This window comes from Gigantopelta aegis, chromosome 6 (assembly GCF_016097555.1).
Source record: "Gigantopelta aegis isolate Gae_Host chromosome 6, Gae_host_genome, whole genome shotgun sequence".
NCBI lineage: Eukaryota > Metazoa > Mollusca > Gastropoda > Neomphalida > Peltospiridae > Gigantopelta > Gigantopelta aegis.
Genome location: NC_054704.1, coordinates 89,086,322 through 89,107,596, shown reverse-complemented (window position 1 = coordinate 89,107,596; position 21,275 = coordinate 89,086,322). Strand labels below are relative to the sequence as shown.

The 21,275-nt window shown below is 35.0% G+C and overlaps 1 protein-coding gene across 1 annotated transcript in view; it reads right to left on the bottom strand.

The window, feature by feature from the left end:
• Positions 1-4,568: 4,568 nt before the first annotated feature.
• The window catches only part of LOC121374775 (B-box type zinc finger protein ncl-1-like), a 75,291-nt gene continuing 58,584 nt past the window's right edge, over positions 4,569-21,275 (bottom strand). Inside the window, exons 4-13 of the mRNA XM_041501883.1 lie at positions 20,131-20,215; positions 18,431-18,531; positions 17,412-17,493; positions 14,648-14,732; positions 12,850-12,877; positions 12,111-12,249; positions 10,197-10,286; positions 9,055-9,159; positions 7,493-8,136; positions 4,569-5,307 (exon numbers count right to left, since the gene is read on the bottom strand). Of these exons, the coding sequence (XP_041357817.1) occupies positions 5,256-5,307; positions 7,493-8,136; positions 9,055-9,159; positions 10,197-10,286; positions 12,111-12,249; positions 12,850-12,877; positions 14,648-14,732; positions 17,412-17,493; positions 18,431-18,531; positions 20,131-20,215 (1,411 nt within the window). The 3' untranslated portion in view covers positions 4,569-5,255. The remainder of the gene's footprint in view (positions 5,308-7,492; positions 8,137-9,054; positions 9,160-10,196; positions 10,287-12,110; positions 12,250-12,849; positions 12,878-14,647; positions 14,733-17,411; positions 17,494-18,430; positions 18,532-20,130; positions 20,216-21,275) is intronic.

The following is a 21,275-nucleotide window of genomic DNA, read 5'->3' as shown; positions in this document are numbered from 1 at the left end:
TCTTATTTTAGGCTATGTAACAATATGATCTAATTATTATTTAAAGAGCAGTGTCAGGCCTTATTTTAGGCTATGTAATAATATGATCTATATTATTATTTAAAGAGTAGTGTCAGGCCTTATTTTAGGCTATGTAATAATATGATCTATGTATTATTTAAAGAGCAGTGTCAGGCCTTATTTTAGGCTATGTAATAATATGAACTATATTATTATTTAAAGAGCAGTGTCAGGCCTTATTTTAGGCTATGTAATAATATGATCTATATTATTATTTAAAGAGCAGTGTCAGGCCTTATTTCAGGCTACGTAATATGATCTATATTATTATTTTAGGCTATGTAATAATATGATCTATATTATTATTTTAAAAAACCAGTGTCGGGCCTTATTTTAGGCTATGTAATAATATGATCTATATTATTTAAAGAACAGTGTCAGGCCTTAATTTAGGCTATGTAATAATATGATCTATATTATTATTTAAAGAGCAGTGTCAGGCTTTATTTTAGGCTATGTAATAATATGATCTATATTATTTTAAAAAAACAGTGTCGGGTCTTATTTTAGGCTATGTAACAATATGATCTAATTATTATTTAAAGAGCAGTGTCGGGCCTTATTTTAGGCTATGTAATAATATGATCTATATTATTTAAAGAGCAGTGTCAGGCCTTATTTTAGGCTACGTAATAATATGATCTATATTATTATTTAAAGAGCAGTGTCAGGCCTTATTTTAGGCTACGTAATAATATGATCTATATCATTATTTAAAGAGCAGTGTCAGGCCTTATTTTAGGCTACGTAATAATATGATCTATATTATTTAAAGAGCAGTGTCAGGCCTTATTTTAGGCTATGTAATAATATGAACTATATTATTATTTAAAGAGCAGTGTCAGGCCTTATTTTAGGCTATGTAATAATATGATCTATATTATTATTTAAAGAGCAGTGTCAGGCCTTATTTCAGGCTACGTAATATGATCTATATTATTATTTTAGGCTATGTAATAATATGATCTATATTATTATTTTAAAAAACCAGTGTCGGGCCTTATTTTAGGCTATGTAATAATATGATCTATATTATTTAAAGAGCAGTGTCAGGCCTTAATTTAGGCTATGTAATAATATGATCTATATTATTATTTAAAGAGCAGTGTCAGGCTTTATTTTAGGCTATGTAATAATATGATCTATATTATTTAAAAAAAACAGTGTCGGGTCTTATTTTAGGCTATGTAACAATATGATCTAATTATTATTTAAAGAGCAGTGTCGGGCCTTATTTTAGGCTATGTAATAATATGATCTATATTATTTAAAGAGCAGTGTCAGGCCTTATTTTAGGCTACGTAATAATATGATCTATATTATTATTTAAAGAGCAGTGTCAGGCCTTATTTTAGGCTACGTAATAATATGATCTATATCATTATTTAAAGAGCAGTGTCAGGCCTTATTTTAGGCTACGTAATAATATGATCTATATTATTTAAAGAGCAGTGTCAGGCCTTATTTTAGGCTATGTAATAATATGATCTATATTATTATTTAAAAATCTAGGTCACATCTTCTTTTCGAAGGTGATGAAAACTAAGATAATTTTAATGGCTTCGAGCATCTCAAAACATAAGTACAATATGTGACCCCCCTACACAGTGATGTAGTGTGGGTTGCCAATTACTGAGCCCCTAACCAGTGGACCGTTAGCACTCCCCGAGTCCCTTCCACCAGTCTAGAAGTTTGCAACCGCCCCGGTGGCCCCGCCCACGCTATGCCACTGTTCCTACATATATTCAAGGGTCTTTTTTTTCATCTTTTTAAAAAAAAAATTCCTTGGGTTGTCCTTTTCACAAGCTGGGTCATATGTCCTTTTCCCCTTAGTTCTCTCCCAAAAATATTTCCTGGATGCAGACGGTGTCATTACACTACCCATCACTGATGTGATATCTAATGATGTATACACAAGTGACTTTCCTGAACAACTTAAATACCAAATGATGATCTTCATGGGCACGGTAGGCATGGAGTCACCAATGATAAACATGTTTATTAGATTATATTTAGTGAAATATTTTAAAATATCAGTGAAATAAAAGTGTTATCAGTTACTCAGTGATGATAACTCATTTTAGAGTGAAATTTTCACTATTTCACTCTAAAATGTGTTATCGTCACTGTAAGAAAGTGGGAACTATTTTGCTGCAGGCATTTTAAAAATAAGGTAAATTGTCAAAAGTTATATAATAAATAGAAAATTTCATGTTTTTTGTCAAATATGATTTATATCTCACCTCGTGAAATTTGCAACCATATTGCACTAATGGGCTAAATTCATGCAAATGCTATTATTCTTTACCTAGTTGTTGCTAAACTATTATGTTTATTATATTATTAACGATAATTTCATAGAATAAAATGACTCTTCTATCACAAACTGTTTTAGTTTCACTGTTCATATCTTGTGACGTATAATTCATGATTAATCTTATTTTTTTTAAATATATAATAAAAATACACATTTAATGTAATAAAAAGCATTCAAGCATAGTTTACACTTTGTTTGCATTTACCATAGTTTGACACTCAATAGCCGATGTATGTTTCATGCTGGGGTGTCATTAAACATTCATTCATTCTTAAAGCATACAGATGAATATCCATAGTTGCAACTATAAACCCAAATTTCATTATCTGTGACTCAGGGGTTGAAATTGGATATTCAGTCCGGCAAGCAACAGATTATCACAAGACCGAATCCAAACCTGCTGGACCAAATATGATGATAAAGTATAAATGCAAAATAACTGCAAACATTGTTTTACTGGCCCCTAGGGATGTTGACCGACAAAACCCATTTTAGGACTACAATATTTTGAACACTGTGACTTATAATTTGTAAGAATCTGGCTACAGATTTTCAAAGCTATCTTAGTGCTACAATATTGTAAAACAGTAATAAGCTGTGACATCACAATGTCACTTGCCATAGCCTATTATACTTTTACGATATCACAGAGTTAAGATAGCTTCCAAAATCTGGTTCCTGAACTAAATGTGAAATCTTAAGACTGTGTTCAAGTTCAAAAGTTGATACCGTCAACACTGGAAAAGTAACACCTTTCAAATCTGTCAAGGCAAGTCAAGAAAACAGAAACAAAAGCAATTTAACAACATTCATGTATTGCTAGTTTATTAAAAGAACCACAAAACATTGAATACAAAAGACATTCAGAATACAGTCCTTGTTGAAGAAGCACAATATAGAGCCATGACAGGATTTAACAATAAAAAATTATGTATATGATACATAAATAAATATCCACAACATAGATGTGTTGGCTAAAAACCACCCCACCCAAAATGTCAACAATCTGGTCGGACACCTCGCCCATTAAAAACCCATCAATTAACACCCCACCCATTAATAACCCACCAGTCAATATTATTCTAAAATTATTTGTCTGTAGAACTGGATGATTAGTTTATTATTAATAGCACTTATAACCAATATGGCAACAGCACTATTAAAACCAATATGGCAATAGTACTATTATTTAAGCAATATGGCAATAGCTCTATTATATCCAATATGGCAATAGCTCTATTATAACCAATATGGCAATAGCATTAATACCAGTATAACCAATTATAACATTATCTACTAATCAAAGAGTAGAAACTACAAATCTCAATTAATATAAATGAACTCTGTGTAAGTAACTGATCTGTATAGCAGTGTTCTCGCTGCTCCATTTAAGCAGAGCAGCCCACCCTGCTATTGCATTTTGCCTCCCTCCTTTTACGTTCTCCGCCCTCCTTTATTTTTCAGCACCTATCTCCGCTATCTCCAAATGCACACTTTTTTCCAAACATAGAATCCCCCCAAAAAACAACGATCAGTCTGGACACTGGACATCAAAGGAAACAAGCCATGGTATGTACGAAAAAGCAATTGATGAAACATTTACGACAGTTACTGTACAATGTAATTTAACAGTATTTTTAATAGCCTCTATATTATCCCATACCTGTATCCATTTGTATGTTTAATACAAACAAGAAAAGTTATATTTTATTTGAGCAATGAAAACATTTTAATTTTTTTATGGATTCGGCAATCTCTGATTGAAAAAACCCAAAAACTCACTTATTTGGCGCCATATTTGTCACGTGATCAGAACGGTCATTCAGTCTTTTGTTTCCACTAACTATCGTCTGATATTTTGTCCTCAATTGCAGATATAATTGGTAGTAACTGATGATTTTTACTTTCTGTCATTTCCGTCATTCTGTTTATTCAGCAGTTCTTTATAAAATATTATAAACTTTTCATTTTGGAGGATATTACCGCTTATAAAAACAACGGAAGTGGTAGTGTTTATCATTAAAATAATTTATCTTGGGTGCCAAATAATATATACACCATCTGTACAAAAACGAAACTACTTTTTATCAGCTGGCGATAATATTTTATCACAGTGATCGATTCATTCGATGAAGCTGGAAATAACAAAAAAATGTATCTGACATTAGGGGATCACTTTACAAACATCTTTATTGTCTTGAAATCTTTATTAAAAATAATAATATTAAAACTTTGATCGGTTCAGCAAAACCAGAACTGCCCGTGAATGTCAGATCGATAACATCTTCAGTTCAATTAAAAGACGAGTCTGCTTGTATCTCGTATAAACTTTTTTGCACTTTTTGTAGGCAAAATAAGAAGTATGTTTTTCCACAAAGTCAACCAACACACAACAATATGGTAACCAAGCTCCCCCCACCCATCCTTTTTGGGGTTTTTTTTGGTTTTGTTTTTAATGGTGTGGTGCTGCGCAGCCTCCCTCCTTTAATTTTCACCCAGCGAGAACACTGCGTATAGAGGTAATTATCATTAGTGCAATAAAATGATCCAGATGTGAGAGCAATTTTAAGTTAAACAAAAAACAGTTGCAAAGAACACAAGAAAACTGGGTTCCATATCATTTCTCATAACTATTAAAGTAAAAAAACAAATCCAATTTTATATTTAAAAAAAAACCCTCAAACAATTTAAGACATTGATTAAGTATGTTAGTTAATAAGATTAAAACAAAAACAAAAAATCTACAATATCAAGTACTGGACTTATATATGATGATAAACTTAACACTAACCAGCAGTCACAAAACACATTAGCACATTTATCCAAAATTGTAAATATTAAGAAATTCTCCAGTTTGTAGTTTACTTGATGTTTTCGGTCAACTGAAGTACTTGGCAATATGTCGATCAAAGGAATCTATTATTGCTCGTCTGAAAAAACAACAAAAAACAAAACAGTTTTAAAAAACTAGTAAAAAGATTGTGTTGACTATATTCTAATAAACAAATTCAATGTCAAAATTAAAACTGTTAGTATCTATTTTAAGCTGACTAAGGGAATCAAAATGTACTTGTACACCTGTATCTTACAATTATAAGAAATAATTAATATGCATTTATCTCTTAAAACTAAACTAACTAAATGGAAGTACTTATCTATAATGGTGTTTTACAACTCTGGGAATAATTATGCCAAATCATGTTACAAAATCAACAAATGTTACAAAATCAACTAAGGGGAATAATTATTATGCATAACGGTTTTGACTAGTTACAAAGAGGAAGGGAAGTAATAATGTAAGACTATTTAAGAGAGAGCATTTAAGTACTTCAGCAAAGAGGAATAATTTCCACATATCTAACTCAATTCAATTGAGGATTACAGCAAATCCTTGATTTGTATATTACTTGTAATACAAATATCTGTCAGAAGACTTAACCAAATATAAATTTCTTTTAGGTACGTACCTTTTCTGAATTGTATAAAATATATGTGGAACTATTACAGACACCAGAATGACCAGAAACACACTGAACATGTCAAAATTGACAATTTAAGCAAGAAGTCGTAAGTGATGCATAATTTAATAAGAAAAAAACCCTTTAAGCTTCTGACTACTGTAGGCGAGATATCTAGCCCAACGTCATGCCAGTCGACATACTTAACACTGCATTCCCAATTTTTTTGTTAACAGGAAAGTTCATTTGACAGCATGCTAGCTTTTGTTTGTTGTTTTTCAATGAAAAATACCGTAGAAATTTGAATTAAAAAGTGGTTTTGGCAAGTATTTTCGCTTGACAACAATGGCAGCACGTCATGGTCATTTTCAGGGATTGATAGCCAATTGTGACAGCTGATTCGATAATAAATTTGATTGTTTTACCAACAACGAATATCACCAAATATTGGGATATGAATCGTAGTTCATTTAAAAACAATTCTGGTCAGAAAACCACTGTTATCGGAAATACTGGACAGCTGGCCACAAATGCCTGCAAGTAAATGCAACTTTCTTTTTTTTGCCTAATTTTAAAGCCGCACACCCTAGTTCCATCCAGCGAAAATAAATTATAATTTGGTTAATCTACAAACCTGTAACACACTTAGATCACGTTTTTATCAAATGGAGTGAAAAAGCAGGTTTTATATCGATAAATACCATGGGAATCCCCATGTCCCAATTGCTTGAAATAATTTTGAAAGTTTGTATTCTGATGTCACCGGTAGATGTCGCTCGAAGCACAACACTGCCTACGTCACGACAAATTTCACAGACTTGGGGTGCGTTCTTTTCACCTCTCCTGGACATGTTCCAACTGTTCTGTCCTGGTTGTATCCCCTCTCCAGATATCGTAGGACTTAGCAAAATTATTGGTTTTAAGGGTTTGTAACGTTTTGTATTGAGATACTTACTTGTCTGAACTTTACTGTTACTGAAAATGTTCACGAACTGTGAAGAAAAATCTCACAAATGAACAACAACAAATCGGATGTTGATTGCGCGAACCGTGCACGAGAAAACAAACCGAACCAAAATGATAACGGTCGCGTGGTATACCAACGTCTGTGACAAATATCCCGTCTAAAAATAGATTAGACCTTGTCTGCTCAACGTTTTTTTCTCAAATGTGCGCCCGTTTTTCAGAAATACGAAAAATGCATTTTGTGGTATTACAAACACCAGGATTACCAGGATTACCAAAAAACACTTCAGGTGAATGGAAATGTATATTCTAAATAATAAACGGTAAGTAAAGTGCAATTTTATTTGTGAAAAATTGGGTTTAATAGCGGAAAAAAAACGCTGTAATGGTTAACAACTAGCCGTAACTAGGGTGTGTCCCTTTAAGCAATAATAACTGATAAAAAATATCATAAAAATTATAAAAACCCACGAAAATAATACTTACAGATTCAAATATGAACTTTATTTTATTTATTTATAAAACATTTAAGTGAATATATATACAAGTAAATTATAAACTTGTACCCACTCAATGTGTTTTTTGTCAAAAATTAATCCAGTAGACTCGAGGTTAATAGCTAAGAATATTTTACCCTGCCTAATAACTAGGGTCTGTGCCTTTAATTATACATTACACAAATTATACAAACCGAAATGCCTGGGTCTCCAGCAAGAAGGCTGTCACATGACCTCTGTCAATGTAGCGCACTTCAGCTCCAGGCCAGAGGTCACTGAGACTTTGCACTTGGTTCCTAGGCACGTAGGCATCTTGATTGGCTGCCACAATGATGATGAGTTCGGGGTCAAAGGGTACCGAGAAGTTGGCAAGGTGAGTGCATTCGTCCATCATTCCCACCATGAAGTCAAATGTCTCCTGCCTTAACATCTCGGCTAATTTCTTCTTGTTGTCAGCATCCGGACTCAACGTCTTCGTGACTCCCGAGAGCTGAGATTTCGACTCAGAATGTTTTAAACTCGGCTCTTCTGCATTAAGCGCTGACATGATGTTAGCCTTTTGCGTTATGTTATCTTGCGAGCTGCTCGATTTTAAAATGCCAGTGTCTTCAGGATTCGCAGCTGATGCCTGCAACACACTAACAGAACTGAAGTTTCGATTTATTGATCCTGAAGTTGAACCTGGGTTTTGGAGACTGTAGTTTTTGGACGGTACGCCCAGGTCTCTGTTTTCTGTCAGTGTTGGAGCATTGGTCATAGGTTTTTTCCACACATCAACCATGTTGTTATCCATTTCTTGAACAAACTGCTGTCCTAACGTATAAGCTGAGTTCTGTTTCTGAAAACAAAACATGATACACACATGTATATTTTATGCTAATATGAATTGTAAAATCAAATGATGGCTATTCTCATTAGTAATAACAAGATTTTGACATGAAATAAATAATATGGAATGCATTTAACAAATCCAGATTGAATTCATACCTGTCATTTGCCGAGTGGCAACTTAACCCTAACTTCAGTAACTTCTTGATATTGTGTATTTAATTTATCTGCATTACTATTGACTGCACACAATAATCTCGAACACTTTTCTACAACATTCCCTTATTGTATAAAGAGCATTTTTAAACATCCATTTATGAGAACACCATTTGTTATTTAAGGTAACACACACTAATAACACACTTATGTGTGATAACAACTTAAAAACATACGACTGGCTGCTCGAGGTGATAACCTGGTTGCCTAAACCATATCATACAATGAAAAAAATTACAACTCCTAATTGATTGCTCTGTACATGGTAACCTCTTGTCATGGACGGAGCTCTCTGCCGAAGTCAGAGGTTGTGCCCATGACAGGCGTGCTTGAACAGTTCTCTGATGGAAGCATGCCATAAATTACCCACACACCCACAAAGTACGTGAAACAGATTACCCAGATTACATTCTTATTATAGATACAATTTTGCTTGTTAGATATGTTTTGCAACTCAAAAGATAAATGGTATCTAATGGTAACTCATTTAGTATGTCTATTTTATAAATAGAAAACAAGTGAAGATAAACATAGAACTCATTATGTCTAAACTTATGAATTGTATATCTATTAAAACCTATTAGCTGTATCAAACCTATCCAACAGTGGAAAGTTCTAACTAGTATGCAATCTGTCATATCTTACATTACACACACACACAAACACACTCACAAACACAACACATAATCCCCACATACACAACCACACTAACCTGACCAGGAGACTGGATTAATTTTTTAATCTCTTTCTCATAAACAGAATCCTGAAAATACTGTGATTGTAAAACGTCCCATGGAATGGCGCCACTCATTACACCCTACAAGAAAAACAATACATGACCACAATATACAGTATACTGCAATATCGTAATAATACAAAAAACACAACAAACGAAGCAATTTTAGTGTATTTTACTGCAGATGCCAAAACCGGTTTTGATTATGTTTCAACATCTTATTAAGTTACTTGGGGGGAAGGGGGAGCAGATTGTTTTTTGTTTTTTTATCACTATCTTGTGGTAAGTAATCACTTTAAACCAGTGCATCATTAGTTAGAAAAAAAAAAAGAATTTACTAAGCATGCTTTCCACTGGAATAAAAGCTGGTTTAACCCCAGCCAGCCCCCGTGTTTGATAGTTATTTTTGTTACTGTAAGTTGGGATCATTTATGTCTGTGCTGTTCAAGACATCTTTTTGTCATTGTACGTCCTATACATAACATGTTTCCTGCAGAATACTAATCACTCACCTGGGCCCATGCTGTAAACCTTTTAGAGTCTAGACTCAATCTCTAATGACGTCACATGCATGCAGTTTGCCATGACTTTAAAGTATCACACTCTATTGGAGTCATGAGTCTATATTCAAAAAGGTTTACAAGTACCAGACCAGGAGCCTATGAGGTGAGTGATTAAAGGGACAGACCCTAGTTTCAACCCGTGAAAATTAATACTTAGTTTAGTTAATCTACAAACCTGTAACACATTTGGATAAAGTTACAATTGAGTGAAACAGGAGTCTGTGACTTGAAATGGTGAAATACCCTCTAAAAATAGATTAAAACTGGACTCCATAGCTGTTACTTCTCAGACACACATGCGTTTTTAAACATATGAGAAATACATTTTGTGATATTAAAAACACTAGGATGGCCAAAACCACTTTGCATGTATGGAAATGGATAATCTAAACAATAAAATCTAAGTAAGGTATGATTTTAGTTATTAAAAATAGCTCAAATAGTAAAAAATATGCTTTAGTGTTTAAAAACTAGGGTATGTCCCTTTAATTACTCGTCTGATATTTTCAAACATTAACCCGTATCGAGTTAGACTGACACTGTGATGGTGCTGACCTGAGTGAACACACAGGAAGCCGTGCTCCATGACAGACACGGGATCAGAGAAATCGGCTTCGGCCAGTTTGTCGCTGCAAGAGATGCCATCTGAAAACAAAATTAGTTTGTTTTAGAGTCATTTACAACTTACTTATTCATATTTCTACTAAATTTAATCAAACATTTTCATCTGTAGAGGCTAAATAATTTGTTACAAGTGTGAAAGAAGATCAAGGGTGCCAGTGAGGTACATGATACACCCACCAGGATTACTGAATGTGTTACATATGTGAAAGAGGATCAAGATGCCAGTGATGTACATGATACGCCCACCAGGATTACTGAATGTGTTACATGTGTGAAAGAAGATCAAGGGTGCCAGTGAGGTACATGATACACCCACCAGGATTACTGAATGTGTTACATGTGTGAAAGAGGATCAAGATGCCAGTGATGTACATGATACGCCCACCAGGATTACTGATGTGTTACATGTGTGAAAGAAGATCAAGGGTGCCAGTGAGGTACATGATACGCCCACCAGGATTACTGAATGTGTTACATGTGTGAAAGAAGATCAAGGGTGCCAGTGAGGTACATGATACGCCCACCAGGATTACTGAATGTGTTACATGAGTGAAAGAGGATCAAGGGTGCCAGTGATGTACATGATACGCCCACCAGGATTACTGAATGTGTTACATGTGTGATAGGATTATAATTATGTGAACTTTTTGCAATGGGATAGATTAACAACAGGTTTTGGACCAACTACTGATTTATGAGCATATGGCCTGTATACGGATTTCCTTCTATGAAAAGTAGGTCGCGGTGACCTAGTTATGGCATGCAATACACCACCATCTAAAGACGTACCTACATGTAAGGGTTGATGATCCTATATGAATTGATAAGAAAGATATGCCCCAGAAACTAAAAGTTTAAGGACGGACAAATGAACAAACCAGTCTTTGACATGCATTAAAAAAAAAAAGTTTATTGACATCCTAGCACATTGTTTAATCAATAATTAATAATTTAAAAGTTAAAGCTTCTTTTGTTTAATGACTCCACTAGAGCACATTGACTTATTAATCACTGGATTTAGAAAATCATGCAACTGAAGTCAATTAGTGTTTAACCTTTTTAAAATAAAAAATGTCAATGCAATTTTGAGGGTATGGATCAGAACACTCAGAAAATTTATGGGAACTGATTTTCATCCATCTTACTCTCTGAAAAAAATTAAAGGCAATTCTAGTGGTAATAACAAATATTTTACACTTTCACAGACAGAACACAATTAATCAATTATAATCAATTACTAAGTTCACTGTATTGATATTTTCAAACAGAAAAACATTGAGCAAAACATTTATGGCTCGAATTTACAAATTAGTTACCATGTGGCACTTTTGAAAGGTTTCTGCCATTGGCAAAATCCTTCCCTATGGCAATTTTAAACCTTTGCAACAATAAACACAAAAGTTAAACAAAATTGTTTATCCTTTCAACTAACAACAATAACTTTTATCGAGAGGAAAAAAACAGCCCTAAGGCAATTGATATCACAGCTATGGCAACTGATATCACAGCTACGGCAACTGATATCACAGCTATGGCAACTGATATCACAGCTATGGTAACTGATATCACAGCTATGGCAATTGCCATCAAGAAAGAAAGATGTGTTTTATTTAACGACGCACTCAACACATTTTATTTACAGTTATATGGCGTCAGACATATGGTTAAGGACCACACAGATTTTGAGAGGAAACCCGCTGTCGCCACTACATGGGCTACTCTTCCGATTGGCAGCCAATTGCCATCAGTGCTGCCATTATGTTCAAGCCATGGACACAATTTTCAAATATACATAGAATTGTTCATACTAATGTTATATAGCATAAACACTGACTAAACACTTACATGTCCACCCATTGATATACCAGTGATACCGATTGGTCCCCAGCCCTGGCGTTCAAACCAATGAAACAAAACTTGTGACTCAAGGATTAAGGAACCACCCATGACAAAGAGATCTGAGACATTATGAAGACTGGAACGTCTGAAATACAAAGCAAAACTGTAAAAAAAAAGCTGTCTAAATACGACAGTTAACCTAAATGTGTAGCATAGCAGAGTTCTTGATCTGAAACCATACAACAGGTAAAGATGTGTATAATACATTTTTGCAAATAGCCAAAAATGCAGAAGACATTAAAATTACAATCTCACCTCGCCATATTAATATAATTTCATTTCAACTTATTTCTGTGCTTGTATCTGATTAAGGTTCAAGCACGCTGTCATGGGCACATACCTCAACTATCTGGGCTGTCTGTCCAGAACAGTGAGTTAGTTGTTAGTGGTTAGTGACAGAGAAGAGGGTGTAGTGGTCTTACACCTACCCAATGAGTCATTAAAACTTGCTCTGGGTGGGAGCCGGTACCAGGGTGGGAACCCAGTACCTACCAGCCTCATGTCCAATAGCTTAACCACGACACCATTGAGACTGATTATTAATATAATGTTCATCCTATACTAATATTTTCACGTTTATGAAAGTACTCACACATGTAAACATACATTTCAAACTCTTGGAAAATGTACTGAAATTTTGATTATTGCAGATATTGGTAAACTAAAACTTTAATTTAATACTTACAGCTGCTTCTTTGGCTTTCTTTGACCATCTGTGATGTTAGTTAAGAAACAGAACTTTACGACATCATAAGGAGTCCAGGTTGTTCACATTTAATAATTATTCAGAATTAAAATATCATAAAGGTGATTTGAAAATAAGAAATAAACAAAAATTATGTTAAATTAAATGGCTTCATGGATGTAAAATCAACAACTAGTCTACAATACAGGGCTCATACGACCGGGTAAAGTGAGCCCAAACTTCGCTCTGACCAGCCTGACTTTGCGCTGTACCAGTCACTGTAAGACGAAATCTGTGTCGCCTTTTTAAAGTCATCACTTGCAAGGTACACATCACGGATGAATGGTGAAGAACTTGAGGAACACCTATTCATAGATAATAATTAAGTATGAAGTGTCTGTGTGTTCAAAGAGAGACTGGCGCCACAAAATCGTGTGACAGGCTCACAGATAGAGGGTCTAGTTCAGACAACACCTGTGTCTGGCACTAATAGTTAGCCTACATGTGCTATTGACTGTTGAAGCATATTTTCAGGCGAATGTGCCAGAAATTGTACACGGGTGGGGATCTAGACTATGTCGAGTAAATTTTTTAGGGAGTTTGGGTCATGCTCCACCGTAAAATACATTGAAAAAAAATATTCGTTTGGAGCACCAGACCTCGACAGATAGATAGTCGAAATTATAAAATAATACAGGCAAATCTGTCCTAGCGGATTTTTAATAATAATAAGTGTCGACCTGTCCTATTCACCCGTTTTAAGCGGCCACTTAAATTCTATAAAAAAAAATTATTTTAAACAACAGTGACACAGTGCAGCAGATAAGAAATGTTCACACCTTCACTGATACAAGTACCTATTCAGTCTGACCACTACAGTGTATCAATTAAGAAACTGTGACTGTGGAACGCATTTAATTGACTATGGTAGATTAATCTACTAGGACAATACTCTGCATGGAAGTTATTAAATAAAATGAGAAGACAAACTTGTGAGAGAATGAATTCTAAATGGTTAAATTAGTGATTTTCAATTACATTTCATTACTTCTAAAGAAGGCAACATGTGGAAAGGTGATTTAAAAAAAACTATAGAACACAATGTCATATCCATCAATTAGCAGTACAGACAGTAAACATTTTTTTTAAATAAATTAAAATACAGAATGTAAAAGTTGCACCTGTATTAAGATAACTTCTTTTTACATATTTTATTTATTTAATATTTTTTTTATTATTACAAATTCAAGTCACCCTGCTGTTAAAAACTTTGCCCTCTCTAAAGTTTGAGAGAGAAGTGACTTCGCTCCCTCGCTCTATGATTTTGACCTCACGTGAAGCCTGCAATGTAGTTCTATTTGAGAAAAAAAATATAAAGTTAAATATTAAAAACATTAATTAAAAACCGGGATTGCTTTAACATACATGTAGATAAACATAAATGTGAAAACATAATTGAGCTAAATGCAAATGTTGTCACCATCTAAATGGACTAAATTTGGTGAAAGAATTTCAAGTATTACTTGATATTTTGTTTTAAATAACTGGGTATCTATAAAATTTTGAAGTTTAATATATAATTTAGTGAAATTTTCTGCTGATCCAGAGCTAGCCCCGGGTTGAAGTCAGGTTAAAGTATGAAAAGAAAATTATATATATATAATTTTGTCAATAGTAATTATGACCTAGATTTTATTCCTTTAAACAGGCAACCCAAATATAAACCTGTAGAACACTTAATTTGTCAATTTCGTGCAGTATCAGCATAAATCTCTCTGAAATTTGTCACCAAGGATACAGTAAGGATTTTCTAGTAGGACGGATGCGATGCCAGCTTCCTTCAGTAAGGGTTTTGCCATCAAGGTACGCCTTCTCCAATAGCCCTAAACAAACAATTATTGAATCACAATATATTAAACACTGTCTAAACCTTCAATTCTTATGAGTATTATTAAAAAAGTTATGTAAAAAAAACCTCAATATGGTACACCATCATACATCTTTATTCTTTTCTAAACCTATCATAGTACTCTAATATATTACAATAGATTTGTTAAATCTTATAAAAAATACACTGGGGCTGCAAGGAAAATCACAAAATGATGATAATCCATTTAGTTTAATTTGTTATGTTTTTCTTTTAATTAAGCACTGCAGTAATCTATTAATTTTGTTTTGACACTGATGCCTCTTCTTTTTCTTCTGTGATCCCGGCCATGTTAGATGGGTAGTCTGGTATTGTGGACGAAGTCTGCAGTCAGCCTTAGCGATGTCGCCGGTCCCCACAGCTTCTCCCTTAGGTCCACTGCACTGGGCCACGTTTGCTGTCGCAGAGTGTCGAAGGTGGGACAGGATTGGAGAATGTCGCCTGTTGTCTGTGGACCAGTGCCACATGGGCACTCGTCTGTGTGAGAGATTTTCAGCCTGAAGAGATGCGAGAGGAGCTGACAATGTCCTGTTCTCAGCCTGAAGATGGTGACCTGTTGTGACCTGTTCAGCTGGTAGATGCCATTCCCTTCAGGCCCTATCTGCAGACGCTGCCTCCACATGTTCTTGAAGTAGTTTTTTTAGAAGGGTCTTGACTTCACCGTATGACATATGGTGGGCAGTTTGCTCCTGTTTGCTGCCCAGCTTGGAGAATCTGTCAGCTTTTTCATTTTCCATAACATCACAGTGGGAGTGGGTCCACTTTAACACCAGTTTTGTTTTGGAGCCCAGTGTTTGGAGTACCCTTCTGGTATCCTGGAGGATCTTGTCTATCTGTGTGGACTGAAGACTCTGGAGAAGGGCTCGGCAATCAGTGAGGAAGACTGTGTGAGAAAATGGGTCGTCTCTTTCATTCAGGATCTGAGCAGCATGAAGTAAGGCACAGGTTTCAGCTCTGAAGTTGGTGGAGAACTGACCAGTGGCGACAGACTTGGTGTCAGAGCTGCCGTCAGGATACTGTATGTAGACACCACCTCCCCCATTTCGCACAGCACTTTCTGCAGAGCCATCTGTGTAGACTTGGGTCCAGATGGTGGGTGGGTAGTACCTGTCCAGCATTTCAAGGGTCAGGGATTTCACTTCTACTGCTGCATGGTCTTCTTTTGCTCCGACTCCATGAACGCCAAGGATGACAGGTGGGAAATCCACTGACCATTCCTCAGTCTTGGAGCACTTCCTGTTGTTCACCATGTTTTTTCTGAAGAGCCGTAATCAGGTGATTTGGACTCTGCCGTTTGATGCGGTTCTTGGTCAGAGACTGGAGCTTGGAGTGCAGTGGGTGAGATGGAAGCCTCTTAATTTTTTCACTTTGTCTCAGGAGCTTCTCGTCTCTTCTCTCTTTGAGTGAGAGTAGGCCAGATATCTTCTCCATTGCAGCTATGGGGGTGGTCTTCATGCCACCTGTGATGACTCGGAGGCTGGCATTCTGCGTCTTGTCCAAATGGTATGTGTTGCTTTTTGCTGCTGTAGACCAGGAGGTGGAGGCGTATTCCATGTGGGGTCGGACAGATCCTGTGTATACTTGGGTCAGGATCTTCATGTTGGCACCCCCCTTTGTGCCAGCCAGTTTCTTCATCACGGCCATCTTCTTGGTGACTTTACTGTGAATCACGTTGATGTGAGGGGACCATGTGAGCCTCCTCTCCAGTATCACCCCAAGGTAGGTTGGGTTGTCATGCTGCGGAATGTCCTGGTTATCAATCTGCAGGCTGAACTTTTCTTTCTTGGAGGAGAGGGAAAAACATGTAGCTTCGGTTTTTGTTCTATTTATCGTGACCATCCACTCTTTGGCCCAGTCAGATCGAGTTCAATGTCACCTGCATCCTATGTGCTGCTGCATTAGTCTGTTCTGCTTTGGTCCACACTGCTAGGTCGTCAGCATGAAGTGCTCTGGAGATGTGGGTGGATAGCTGGTCAGCGATGTCATCTATGAAGACCACGAAGAGTGTTGGCGAGATTACTCCCCCTTGCGGTACACCCTCTCGGATCTTCACTAGCTTGCTCATCTGACCATCCAGTTTTAGGAGGGCTGATCTTTGAAACAGGTAGCTGTGGATCCATTGGTGCATTCTGCCAGAGACTTTCTTTTTGAGGAGCTTCAGAAGGCAACCTTCTTTACACACTTTGTCAAAGGCCTTGGTCAGGTCGACAAAGACGGCAATGGTTTTCATCTTCTGTTGGAAACCATCTTCAATGTCCTGAGTTAGGAGCGCTATCTGGTCTGAAACCTGACTGTATGGAACTTAAGAGGCCATTCTTCTCTAGGTGGTGTTTGAGGCACCTGTTGACCATGCCCTCCATGGTTTTGCTAAGACAGCTGAGGAGGCTGATGGGGCAGATAGCTAGTCTTTTTGTGCTTGTCCTTTTTCTTCTTCAAGATGGGTGTTATGATGACTTCCTTCCAGCAACTTGGGAGTTCCAGGACTGGTTGAATATGCCACAACAAGCTTTAAGATCATACAGTTGAGCCCAACATAAATAGATTGCTAATAAATATTTTTCAAATATCTAAAATGTGTGTCTTTTTATGCATGCACCAAATCTGAATAATAAAAGTCAAACTTTCTTCAACTCACATGGTCCCCGGTTCCGGCCAGATGAAGACAGACAGGCTTCAACTTGCTATGTTTCCAGTTCTTCGGCAGTATCACCTGAAAACTATAACACAAACATGCATATAATGCATCAGTTTGAGGAGGGTCGATTCATATACAAATATACATATCTATATTCAGTCTAAAAGGGACATCATATCATTATGGAGGGTCGAATCATATACAAATCTACTTATGTATATTCAGACTGAAAAGGGCACCAATTCAAAATGAAGGGTTGAATCAATATACAAATCTACATATGTATATTCAGACTGAAAAGGGCAACAATTCATAATGAATGGTTGAATCAATATACAAATTTACATAGGTATATTCAGACTGAAAGGGACAACATTTCATTATGGAGGGTCGAATCATATACAAATCTACTTATGTATATTCAGACTGAAAAGGGCACCAATTCAAAATGAAGGGTTGAATCAATATACAAATTTACATAGGTATATTCAGACTGAAAAGGACAACATTTCATAATGAAGGGTTGAATCAATATACAAATCTATATATGTATATTCAGACTGAAAAGGGCAACAATTCATAATGAAGGGTTGAATCAATATACAAATCTACATAGGTATATTCAGACTGAAAAGGACAACATTTCATAATGGAGGGTCGAATCATATACAAATCTACATATGTATATTTAGACTGAAAAGGGCAACAATTCATAATGATGTGGTTGAATCAATATACAAATCTACATATGTATATTCAGACTGAAAAGGGCAACAATTCATAATGAAGGGTTGAATCAATATACAAATCTACATATGTATATTTAGACTGAAAAGGGCAACAATTCATAATGATGTGGTTGAATCAATATACAAATCTACATATGTATATTCAGACTGAGAATTAACAGATTAAAATAAGCACTACTACATAAACATTATTAACATGACGTGACAGATGCCTGTTCACAAGTTAAATCATCGTGCTGACACAATATTATGCAGGAAAAGTAAACTCACTTGGCTAATTCAACTTCTTTAGGCACAACCTCAGGAATATATTTCTTAAATGGTGAAATAAAATGACCTTCCATGATTCTGTAATCACCTTGAATTTCATCCTGAAATTCATAAAATTACAATCTTGAACAAAAAATTAATTAATATGTGATTAACATTTCTATAGCAATTAGATTATGATTATTGAGGCATGTCAAGCTAAGAGAAAATAATGACGTTTAATGATGCAAAACCAGATTTTTAAATGTATGTCCATTTTTTCAAACAAATCTGCTACATTTACAAAATTATGAAAAAACCCATAATTAATTGTGGATTTTACTCCATTAATGTAAAAATTTTAGTTTTAACAATTTGAAACCAAAGCAGTTTATTGTTCAATAGATTTTATTGGCAAAAGAAATGACTGCATGTTATTAGTTTTACATGCACCAATTTAATGTAAATTATATAAAACCAAAAGAAAAAAGAAACAATATAACTGCCATAATTTTGTCAGAAATGGTCTTTAACTTAGAATACTAAGATTAGATTAGATTAAAGTCAATAAACGTATTTAATTTTTTAACATCAACAGGTGCAACTATAAACCATGTTTCACTGATCTGGTCAACAGCTAAATGCAAAAGTTGATATCAGCACTGCTGAAAGTCAACACCTGTATCTCACCTTGCAGCTTTATCAAAACGGACTAAAAATGTCTTTGGTTTTTGAAGCTGAGAATGGAAAAGATAATCCAACAGTACATGATCTTAATACTTTTACTTGGCTGAGTATTTATTAAATAAAAACTAACGACAGAAAACATCAGGAAAATAGCTGAATGAATGTTATTTCGAATCTACTGGTTACACCATGCAGTATATGGTATGTACTATTGGTATGGATTTAATTCTCAATATAAATTTACATTAATTTATACTACTAGTAAATTACAGGGGGAAATTACAACTTTTGAAAAAATCTGTTAAGAGGATAATAAAAAAAGAAAGAAACATTTCCTCAAATTAGTTAATTATATTAAACACCTTGTCAAGTTTTGGAGTGAAAAAAATATAACAGTCCTTTATGACCATAAATTATTTAGAGTAATATTTTAGGATATTTCCACTATAGTCTGTTTGTGTGAAAAGGGAACTAATGAATTGGCATTTAACTCTGTAATGAATAATGTTAAAACTTATACTAAAACACATTAAACCCATACCAACTCAAAACACATTAAACCCATACCAACTCAAAACACATTTTTTTACTAAACATCTTTGTGCAAATAAAAACATTTTTTTAAAACAAATTGCCAACAAATTATATAGATTAATAATCTTTTTTAACAGGCCTCTGCAAATTGTGACAACGATATTTTTGTTTGCCCAAAAATTGTGCAAGTCTGCATAACTCATTTTTCATCAGTGCATTATATTACCTGAATTCGTTATACGTGACATATTTATGGCCAATTTTCAATTCTCTGAGGTCTGTTATTTTAAACAAGAAAATATGTAATTTTAGTAGCAGTAATTCTAATAGTCCGAAACATGTTTCAATGATGGCAAACTCGGGTATCTCTGTAAGCTTAGTTTTAATGTGCCCGTGAAGAATCAATGATATCTCACAGTCAGTGTGCTGCCACAGAACTACCAACGTACTGCTATGATGCAACTCAGCCTTTAGAATGAAAGAAAATACACTTTACTTACCTTGTCAATATAGATTGGGTAGTCTGATGGTACAAGATGTTGGCATGTCTCTCTATTGGAGATTACTTTTCGAAATTTAAAAATTCTGAAAGTACAAAATAATCTATTATCCATGAGTTGAAATTCTGGCCTAACAATTTTACTATATTCCCCATTAAAAATTAAAAATTACTGGTCCACCTATTAATGATTGCAACAATGTGACTAACAGATATGCAACATTTGTGACTGAACTTGAAAACAAAACTCCTTAGTATGAATGCATAATAGTCATATTGAAATACATCTAAATGGATTTATGAGGGAGGGGTTGGAGGAGCAAGCTCAGTTGGTAGTGCTTGCCTGAGGTGTTTGGGTCACATCACCTTGGTGAACCTATTCACTGATTGGATTCTGTCTCATGGATTCATACCAGTGCGGTACTCAATGTCAAAGGTATGTGCTGGAAAATTGCATATAAAAGATCCCTTGCTGCTAATGGAAACAGCTGAAATTTCATTTGAAGACTACATGTCAGACTGACCAAATGTTTGACATCCAGTATCTGATGATTACGTTAATGACAATGTGATCTAGTAGTATTGTTAAACAAAACAAACTGTACTTTTTACTAACTGGCTTGGGGAATTAGAGTAATTAAATGTACTTGTCCTTAGAAATTGCTACTATCCTGAGGACTGGGGGCTAGAGTTAGTTTCTACCTCAGCCATTGTTAGACACAACTGTAGGATACCAGTACATAATCAGGGCTAGCTCTGCCACTCTCCAAATTCGCCAATTGCTAATTTTAAACACAAATGGCAAATTTTATTTTAATTTGGAGAAAGAATTGCATCTCATAATTGATATTTTGTTGAAAATATCTGTGAGTTTCTGTAATTTTTTGCATTTAATAGATAATTTGGCAAACTTTTCTACATAGCCAGAGCTAGCCATGATAATGATTTTTTTTTTTTTTTTTTTTAGTTCAAAGAAAGGTTACCCTACCTTAAATGTGTTTGCCAGAGAAAAACTCAATCTCAAGATGAAAGACATGAAGGCAAACTATCTGAAAAATCTTAGTTTACTCTTTGCACCCAGAGAAAAATAAAAACAATCTCACTGTCAATGTCAGTTTTAAGTTTCACATGCCATTTTCAAAAGAC